The following is a 10,080-nucleotide window of genomic DNA, read 5'->3' on the forward strand; positions in this document are numbered from 1 at the left end:
GCATACCTAGCTTGTGGAGATGTCTTAAGTCAGCAGAGCTTGCTGCAGATGTAGGTATACGGTTGGAGCTTGTTGAATACAAATTTCTGCATCTTTTTAAGAGATCTATTATTCACTGTGCATCTGCCTATTCTTTCTCGCTCCAGTTCTGGAAGTGTTCCCTATCTATTTCCTCTTCTTCTCTATGCACAACCTGAAGCTAGATAAATGAATGATGTACCTTGGCAAAGCTGACGGAGTGTCGAGCAGTAAAACACGCTAGGGAATGCCCACAGAATCAAAATGAGCCTGATCTGATAGGTAAAAGACAGAGGTATGTTCTGTCCTTGTGCATCGTTATGGATTTTCCATCCATGCTTTTGATTTCAATTTTTGTCCCGGTAGAGGGTGAAAGCCTTCCAGACTTAAAGAGGGGGAAGTCTCATACTAAGCCTTCCAGACTTAAAGAGGGGGAAGTCTCATATATGACTATCTATCTATCTGTCTATCTACCTATTATCTATTATCTATCTGTCTATATATCTATACACACACACACACACACACACGTATATTCACACAAATAAACAGCTTCGCAGACGCCCAACCAACCAGTACCCATATTGGTATGTTCACAAAGCTAAGATATGTCTCACATTATAAAATAAAGAAACAAAGTAAATACAGACGAGCAAAGAAAGAGAAGAGGGGGGATAATTTTCCTTTCTCTTTTTTTTGAGGGGACAGGGGGGGTGCAGCATCGCTTATGTTTTTATTTATACCCAAGCGTAGGCTGCCCCTGGGTTTTGAAGGCCAACTTGCAGCAAACAAGGGTAGCATCAGCAGCATTACGCTGAAGAATCAACATAAGAACCAATTTACTGCTGCCCTAAAAAAATGAATTTTGTACTAAATGAAAGCTTACAGTAAAAATTAAGCGAGTTAGTAGCTACCGAATGCTAACTGCAATTGCACTCGCAACAATGAACCCCGCGATCTATGTTCGGAGTTCCCTGCAAAATTTCGCCGTTTTTATTTCTGAGGTCCCGTATCAGCTACAAGAGAAGCTGGTCTCGTTTCGATGACTTCATCAATGAGCCCAAACTCTTTAGCTTCATCAGGAGACAAAAACTTGTCTCGTTCCATGCTTTCCTCGATTTTCTCTAAGCTGGCTCCTGTATGCTTTGCGTACAGCTTGTTCAGGCGTGTCCTCATGTCCAAAATCTCTCGTGCATGGATTGCTATATCACTGGCCTGACCACTAGCTCCTCCTGAGGGCTGATGGATCATCACCCGAGCGTTCGGCAAAGACCTCCTCTCTCCCGCTGCTCCCGCAGCAAGCAGAAGGGAGCCCATAGAAGCAGCCTGGCCGACGCAAAGTGTGCTCACTGGGCTCCGAATGTACTGCATGGTGTCGTAAATGGCAAGCCCGGCTGTCACCAGGCCGCCAGGAGAATTGATGTACAATTGAATGGGCTTCTGAGGATTCTCTGACTCCAAGTACAATAGCTGAGCCACCACGAGGGAGGCCGTATCGTCGGAAATCGGCCCATTTATGCACACGATGCGCTCTTTGAGCAAGCGGGAGAAAATGTCATAGGCACGTTCACCTCTGGGGGAATGCTCGATAACAATGGGGATAAGACTGGTTATACACCTGACACTTTGATGGCGTCCTGCTATATTGCTCGCGGAGAGGGCAGCTTTCGTTCCTCGCAATACACGGGACATTTGAGAAGCTCTCATTCCAGCTGCTGCGTATGAGGGCTCACATATCCCCAACTGTGCAAATGGTCTGTGCAATCAGTGTGCTCATCTAAGTAAGTTACCTGCACAAACGCCAGAATCTGTTGAATTCGATTTCCCAGACGAGGAAGTTCACACATTCCAGCAGATTTATCTGACTATCCTAAGCAAGTGCCTGGCAGATAAGTCCGAATCAGTTGGAAAACGAGTCCGAGGGGGGAGGAAGCTCACAGATTTCAGCAGATTTACGCAAATGACGAGCCAAAGCATGACGGAAACCGCTGAAAAACGAGGTGCAAGACGCATTTGAACCAAGCAACAAGGCGAAAGACAACAAGAAGACGGGCAGAAGCGGAAGCAAGCTCACAAATCCCACGAACGCATTTCGCTCACGCCCTGGATCTGATGAAGAAATTTGCAAGAAGATGAAACTGAACTAGAAGAGAAAGATGGGCGGTCAAGAAAACTTACCCTCAAAGAGCAAGCATAGTTGCAAAGGTTTTCAACAAATGGTTCAGATGCATCAAAATACTTAGTAAGGCCTTTCTTCTCTAGGGCACACCCCCTTCCTACTTAGGGTTGTCTTCTCAACTTGTAGCACTAATGTGCCAACCGCGTTTAGACCCCTTTTAGAGTCTGTGCACACATGGTCGAAATTTGCAGCAGTTGGTGCGATGCTAAGGCTTGGACATGAATTCTTCACGTGAACAAAATTGCTCAGGCATTTATTACTTTGCAGTATTTGCAATGGAGCCATCTGTTGACCTGCAATGAGCTCTGTCTTGGCTGCAAAGTTCTCTGTGCCCATTCCGTGCCCATTTCTTATTGGCTGGGCAGATGCTGGAACCACATTCAAAGATCTGGAGCCTAAGGTCAGAGCCAGATGGCACGCTTCTATTGGTGTATAAAGAAGAAATCGCGCATTAGTGCTGAAGTCTGCACCCTCCAGAAATGAGGTGCGAGTTGAACTCTAGCGGCGCTCCAAAGCTGCATAGATATTTATAGTGGCGAGCTTGAAAACACACCACCAGCGTCGCATTGCTAGGATCGTGTGCACAAAGCCTTAGACCAAGCGTGTTAGTGGGAAATGGTGCACAAGTAGCAAAGACTAATCGCTTAGGGAGCAAGGCCTTTTTCTCTAGGGTTGTGCTGACACAGGTCCTCCTTAATCTTTAGGGTTCTATGCTCAACTTGTAGGACGAGTATGCCAACCGTGTTTCGACCAAGCGATTAAAACATGTGAGTGTATGGTCCTCAAGGGCAGCTCATGGCTCTATCTTGGTCACCCTGTATGTGCATGCTATTGGCACTTTCAATTTTAGTACAACCCGGGAAAAAAAAACATAAGACGAGTGGTCATAAAAAAGCATTTCTCAACAAATCACAAAACTTGGGGTTCCAATTTTTAAAGGCTTTTCTTGAAAATCTGCAAAATTTTTAGGTGAATAGAACTAAATTGCCTAAAATTTTGCTAATTTTATAAAATTGAGAAAATATTTTTACAGCAAAAAAAGAAAGGTTCACTGTATATAGTTTACAGGTTTTTTCTATGAACACTATATGGTCGGACCAAAATGTCCCAATGTTCGGAGAAAATCACATCTTCTAAAATTAGGAAATCGATTAATCAGGACGTCGAGAGACTTTGCACGAACTAGTAGAGGACCCATGCATTGTTGTGCCACAACATGATTGGACCTAGTTCTTGGAAGCAATGAACCTCGAAGCACAAGCCGATCTGCATTGCTCTTTCTTGTGTCACCACAACACCTTCTCCAAAATGAGTGTGTGCGAGGAGCGAGTTTTTTTTTGGCAACCCACTATTTCTTATTCCACCTATTCCAGTTAGTCCTCTCTCTCTCTCTCTCTCTCTCTCTGTCTCTCTCTCTCTCTCAACTATTCAAGGTTGAGTCACATGTGTCCAACACTTGGATTGTGGGATATGCCTTTGAGGCATCTTGGGATTGTTCCTGCCATATTAAAACTACTCTCTCTCTCTCTCTCTCTCTCTCCCTCCCAACCCTGTGTGTGTGTGTGTGTGTGTGAGTGAAACTCTCTCTCTCTCTCTCTCTCTCTCTCTCTATGACATCTCTCTCAACTATTCAAGGTTGAGTCCACCTGGGTTCAACACTTGGATCCTGGGATATGCCTTTGAGGCATCTTGGGATTTTTCCTACCACATTAAAACTGCTCTCTCTCTCTCTCTGCTCTCTCTCTCTCTCTCTCTCTCTCTCTCTCTCTCTCTCTTTGCGTGTGTGTGTGTGCGTGCGAGTGCATATAACTCTCTCTCTCTCTCTCTCTCTCTCTCTCTCTCTCTCTCTCTCTTTGTGTTTGTGTGTGTGTGTGCGTGCATATAACTCTCACCCCCCTCTCTCTCTCTCTCTCTCTCTCTCTCTCTCTCTCTTTGGTCTTTAGCAATTGTACACGGCATGTGCTTTGTAAACTCAAAAGCCTTGCATTCTATTTTTGCATGATGGGTTTTGCAATCATTGGCCAATTAACAATGATGGTTTAAGGTTTGTGCTCTAATTTTGTGTAAGAAGAAGAAACCATTAAGAACAACAATACTTCTATGAAAGAAGAACAAGCAATGCATTCAAGTCCATGCTAATCACACATTTTTTTGGTGAATAGAACCCAACATTACAAAGGACACAATACTCCAAATTTCTCCACGATATTGGTGTATGATACATAATTGCTCCTGGAATTATGTTCCAAGGAAAAAAGAAAATAAATAGTTTTTCTACATATTTGGGGTTTTGGGAAATGTTCTCTTGTTGCCAAAAATGACTTGCAAATTATCATCTAAAAGCATGGGTTGGTGTATGAACATGTTCGCATTGGCATCCATCCCAAACACGCGGAGGTACACAAAATACAAATGCTTGCATGCAAGGAATGCCTTCCCCTCCGTCACTCGATCCATGAGATCCCGACAACTACATGGTGGGTTCTTGGCAACGTCGACATTGTAACTTTCCCCCATAACTCTAGAGTTTTCAATCTCTATCTTGAAAACTTCATGTTTCAAGGCTTTCAATACTGTGTGGTCCTTTACTGTTGCTTCTAGAGAAAGGGCTGGATTGATCCATTTAGCTGTAGCTTCCAAGACTCTTGGTCGATATCTTGGTGTAGATACATTTGAATGACACTCTAGTGGTGCCTTGTGTAGAAAAAATCCTCCCCTCTCTACGGAGTTTATCTCATTCTCAGTGAGATTTGTTCCACGAGCTACTGTGTGGTCCTTTACTGTTCCTCCTTGTAGCTACAGCTTTTGAGACTCCCGGTCGATATCTTGGTGCAGATGCATTTGAATGACACTCTATTGGTGCCTTGTGTAGAACAAATCCTCCTGTCTCTAGGGAGTTTATCTCATTCGCAATGTTCCACGAGCTACTGACCATACTTGCGGAACTTTGGCTGGGGAATTTTTGATCGAGGAGCACATATTCCAAGTATGGTCCACGTGGTTATTGGAGAACCACATGTATTGCCTTTGTTAGCCCGCTTGATTGCTTGGTTGCCCTTGTGAGGTGGACCACTCAATCATCGTTCAAAAGGATGGAGCTGGCACTCCTACTGCTGTGTTCTTGATATTTTTCTTGCACTTCCCCTGTCGTGCCCCTAGCCATCCTTGACATTGCACTCTGTTGTGTTGTGGAATCCTTCTAATTGCCCATATGGTATTGTGAACTTCAGTCTCCACCACCTTCTCCAAAGATGTATCGATCGTTGTGGGCTCCGTTTCCACTTGTTCCGCTGCACTTTCAAAGTTGAGTTGTCTTACTCCTTTCTTGTGAGGCTAGTTTGTTGCCACAAATTCTAGCCTGTGAGTGGCATTCTCCTCCTCTATTGTCACCTTATTTATGCTTTTATGCTTATGAGCCACTATTATGTTGTCGCCCCTAAATTCAAGCTCTTGATGCATAGGAGTGCCGCTTATGACACCCTCCACCATCCTTAACGTTGCTGTAGGGGTTGGGCTTTCCCTTGTTGAGCTTGCCTTGCAAGGTCATTGACACATGCATCGTATAGATTCAACATCCCCTTGAATCCTTCGACAGCCAGCCAACTTGCATGTACAGGCTCAGCAAGATTTGTTCTGGGCACATGTGATATGTCCTCTGCATCCTATCAAGAGTGAAGTACAGTGAGTGATTTGTTTGCAAAATTTGGTGGGAAAATCAAATTTTGTATTTGTGAATAGATACTCACACCAACAAAGTGCTTCTGCCAACGTGGATATCGAACATGCCACCAACTCAGCCAACAATCCATCGTAGGGATGTTCAAATTAGAAACCTTCCTTGTGGCCCACCAAGCCTCCACAATCGGCGCAAGCATTTGTGCTCGTCTTGGAAGCTCCTATGCACATAGTACTAGGAGGTGTGGATCTGTAGGCTTTGCTCCCAATGGAAAAGGCAAGACCTTTCCCGGCCATGCATCATGTTCTCTAGTCCATCATTGAAGATTGTTCGTACTGCCCTCTAGTTCGCACCAACCTCGTCTACCATGAAGCCTTTAAAGTCTGCGGTGGGGTGCCCACACTTCTCCATGACATCATTTAGCTTCGACCAGAAAATGATTTGATCCTCAATGTTCTCCTCTTTCATCTCGCACACGAAAACGGTCATCAAATCTTGGATGCTACATCATACAACTAAAGTTAGGCATAAGCATCATCCTTTCGGTGCTGAAGGGAATGTAGGAATACTAGCATTTGCCTTACCTTGGATCATATACATGAGTAGCCATCATTGTCCACCCGCATATGCACCATACATGGTAAAAAATATCCACCTATTTCATAGATCTCCACCACCAGTGCGGCGCATGCAGTTCACCAAATCTACCCCCGAAGCTGGCCATGTTGTCGACATCTTGAAGATAAAGCATTTGCTTTCATCATCGACCGCTTGATTGGGGAAGAACCTCCCATGGAAAAACCTGCAAGCACATCTTTGCTTCAGCTTCAAGAGCCTGGACTCCATGCCTTCATCACTTTCAGCGCGAGTACCACATACCACATGCTTGAACCTGAGCTAGGTTGTCCATTTGACTACGCGTTATGTTGCTTCTAAGAATGCAAAGAAAACACATTTGCATGTAGTTGCCATTGGGTTGGCCCTGTATGGTTTACCTGTGCCTTTGGACAAGAGGCTCCAACTCCTCAAGCATTGCCATCAACTCATTATCTATAAGGGAGGAGCCCAGGTCGCGGATGAGGGCACTTGAGACTATTTTTTTTGTGACTACCATTTGTAGGTGTTTGGGACCTACTGCACTATAGTCCTTCACCATCTCTTCGACCATGCACCTAACGTCTTTTACATGGGCTCTACAGGTACCTTTTGCACCTCGTGATTATGTGTTCCCATGTGGAAAAAGAGTTTCATCATTTCGAGCCCCACAATCACGTAGTATGCCACACATTCGCATTGCGTCAAAAGAATGAGGGACCTTTTGGAAAAGAATTAGGCCAAGGTTCCCAAGCTAGTAGCAGACATTCCAACAACCGGGATGTTGTTGTTCATTTTTCCTACACTAGACGAGAGAAGATTATAACATGCAATCAAAGAGACATAGTCAATGTTCTCTAACTCAATTTCTCAGCAATGGGTGTGCTATGGACCGACCTATCCATGTAGTGTGGTTCAACAATCTTTTAATTGACTTGCCAGAGTAAAGGGGTTTGTACACTCTAGTTCCCCCACACACCTACTACGACGAACTTTGCGAGGAAATGTCATTGTTGTCGACATTGGTTTCGTCTAGCAATGGCCATCATACTTTTGCTCCATGCTGTCCATTTCACTCACTCCATGCGACGTGGGTGGCGTTCGAACACAATGTTCTCGTTGTACATTGTCGGAACTTCCATCAACTTCTCTACTGTGGTTGAATTGTGCAACAGTTGATGAAGCAATCGATGATGCCCCCCAAAAGACCTGATGTACGATGACATGCTAATGATTTCTTGAGGACCCTCCATTGCAGCTACTGTATCATTGTCATCATTGATCAGTCCGCGCCATGGCCTCCTAATGTGGTTGTCCAACATGGCTTGAACTCGGCCCCAAGCTCAGGCTTCCTAGGCTAGCCATGAGATTTATTGTGGGTCTAGCTTGTGCAATGGTTGCCTTCCCTCGCGCTCAGAATGATAGTTCCAACTCGCATGGTCTCTGCCTCAAATTGGCTAGGCTTTGGGTGAGATCTATTATGGGTGGAGCGTGGGCAGGTGCACTCTTTCCTCTCACCAACACATAGTCACATGACAACTCCGTGTTCAGCATGTACAACTGCCCCAATCCACTATCCTGAATGGCTTCCACTTGCGTAGTCTGCAGGTAGCCATTTACATGTGTGATGGCCATCACACGAATGCCCTTGCCTATCATGGGGTCATCCTCACTTAGCACAATAGTTCCGCCATTTGCATATCATATCATTGGCTCCAATGAGAGGGAGTTCAAATAGATCCGCACTTTGTTGAGGTTGCTAGACCGTGCACTGATTGGGTTGGCCATCTCAAGAGGGATCAGAGAGAGAGAGAGAGAGAGAGAGAGAGAGAAAGAGAGAGAGAGAGAGAGAGAGAGAGAGAGAGAGAGAGAGAGAGAGAGCGAGAGAGAGAGAGAGAGAGAGCTAGGGTATGGAGGAGGAGTTGAGAGAGAACGAGAGCTTGAGAGAGATGTGGAGAGGCGGGGGGGTAGGGGGTCTTTATATAGTTGATGTCTAACAAATAGCATTCAATGAGTATTTAATGCAAGAATAGGTGTAAGGGTGCAGAAGCCATTTGTTTAAATTTGTTTGTTGTCAAATATTAAAAAAAACAGCTATACCCCCCACCTCCATCTCGGCTCTTGGCATTGCAATCACAATTATGCAACAATTAGAAAGTGTAGGTGATTCGTGTGAAAGCGGCAAGCAAGCCTGTAGAAAAACATGAAAACTAGTAAAAATTATATAGAATTTTTGGCAAACAGTAAAACATCCATAACTTTTGTGTACCAACTCCGATTTCCAAACTTTTTAAAGGAAAATTGATGGCATAACTAGATCTAGACATGAATTTTCTCATTTGGGAGTGATGTTGGCCGAATTTGAAGTGGAAGGGCCTCAAAAAGGGCTGTCTTTGCTAGGGGGTAAAAAATTGTGCAAAATTTTTCAATTTTGAACTTTTTTAATATTTCTTTTTGGGATGAAAATAACAAAAAAAAGGGCAAAGTTGGTGCCCACAGGACGGTGCCGATGCCCTCGACGCCAATAGGAGGGCGTCGGCTCCTGTGGGCGCCAACTTTTCCCTTTTTTTGGTTATTTTCATCCCAAAAAGAAATATTAAAAAAGTTCAAAAATGAAAAAATTTGCACAATTTTTTACCCCCTAGCAAAGACAGCCCTTTTTAGCTTTTTTTAAAAAACAAAAAAAATCTCCAAAAAAAGGGTGAAGTTGGTGCCCAGAGGAGGATGTTGGCACCCTCCTCTGGGCGCCAACTTCACCCTTTTTTTGAAGATTAAAAAAAAAATTAAAATAAAAAACAAGCTTTTGAAAAAACAAAAAAAACATGCTTTTGGGAAAATCTACCCCCCCCTTGGCTATATAACCCAGCCCCCCCCCATGATACTGACTTTGTGAGTGAGCTATCAAGGTACCTCTCTCTCTCTCTCTCACACACACACACACACACACACACACACACACACACACACACACACACACACACACACCCACCCACCCCCACACACACACACATACTCCCATCTCTCTCTCTCTCTCTCTCTCTCTCTCTCACACACACACACACACACATGGGGACGAGCATTTTTCGAGCGAATTCTTCTAAGCATTTGAGCGAAGGAAAAAAAAATCTTCTAGCTATGTAAAAATATGGCAAAAATAGATTGGAACAAAACATAGTTTCACTTAGGAATATGCAAAGTATATAGCAATCCCTATTTTATACACAAATAGTTACATGAATCTTTGGGAATGGTAACATAATGGGATGGCTTTGGAAAAAACCCACATGTAGAGTAGACTTCTCTATGAAAATTCCCTTATGATCCTTCTTAGAACTTTTACTTAATTGGGGGTGAGATTGAAAACCCTCTCTTAACCTAGCCTATGAAAGGATTTATCCAAAGAAACCTCATTGAAGTAAGCCATCAAGGTAGTTTCACCAGTGAAACCCCTTTGAAGTAGGTTTTCCAAGGTAGTTTTGCTAGTGAAACTACCATGGACAACACTTTTAAAAGTGGCATAACTTTCACATCCAATGTCCAAATATAGTCATTCAGCCACTCAAATTGCTCAGAAAACACCATTTGAGCAATCTATGGGGTTATATTTTGAAAA

General features: G+C 43.9%; 1 protein-coding gene and 1 pseudogene across 3 annotated transcripts; both read right to left on the reverse strand.

Moving 5' to 3' along the window:
* Nucleotides 1-673: 673 nt before the first annotated feature.
* Nucleotides 674-2,304, reverse strand: LOC147883351 (uncharacterized). Of its 3 annotated transcripts, XM_087399825.1 has the most exons (3): nucleotides 2,093-2,190; nucleotides 1,957-2,006; nucleotides 674-1,808 (listed from the first exon to the last, which is right to left on the reverse strand). In XM_087399825.1, the coding sequence occupies exon 3, from the start codon at nucleotides 1,723-1,725 to the stop codon at nucleotides 1,012-1,014; it is 714 nt and encodes a 237-aa protein (XP_087255951.1). In that variant the 5' UTR covers nucleotides 1,726-1,808; nucleotides 1,957-2,006; nucleotides 2,093-2,190; the 3' UTR covers nucleotides 674-1,011. The 3 variants fall into 3 exon arrangements, with proteins under 3 accessions (XP_087255951.1, XP_087255950.1, XP_087255952.1); XM_087399824.1 differs by lacking the exons at nucleotides 1,957-2,006; nucleotides 2,093-2,190 and adding an exon at nucleotides 2,197-2,304; XM_087399826.1 differs by lacking the exon at nucleotides 1,957-2,006.
* A 4,751-nt stretch (nucleotides 2,305-7,055) lies between these two features.
* On the reverse strand, nucleotides 7,056-8,255 carry LOC147883352 (uncharacterized; annotated as a pseudogene).
* Nucleotides 8,256-10,080: the final 1,825 nt, after the last annotated feature.

This window comes from Dipteris shenzhenensis, chromosome 28 (genome assembly GCF_047967505.1).
Source record: "Dipteris shenzhenensis isolate YYH24624 ecotype China chromosome 28, Dip_SZ_1.0, whole genome shotgun sequence".
NCBI lineage: Eukaryota > Viridiplantae > Streptophyta > Polypodiopsida > Gleicheniales > Dipteridaceae > Dipteris > Dipteris shenzhenensis.

What these genes read in the sequence shown, in the direction of transcription:
- LOC147883351 (XM_087399824.1), bottom strand. Translation starts at nt 1,725, where the DNA reads ATGAGAGCTTCTCAAATGTCCCGTGTATTGCGAGGAACGAAAGCTGCC.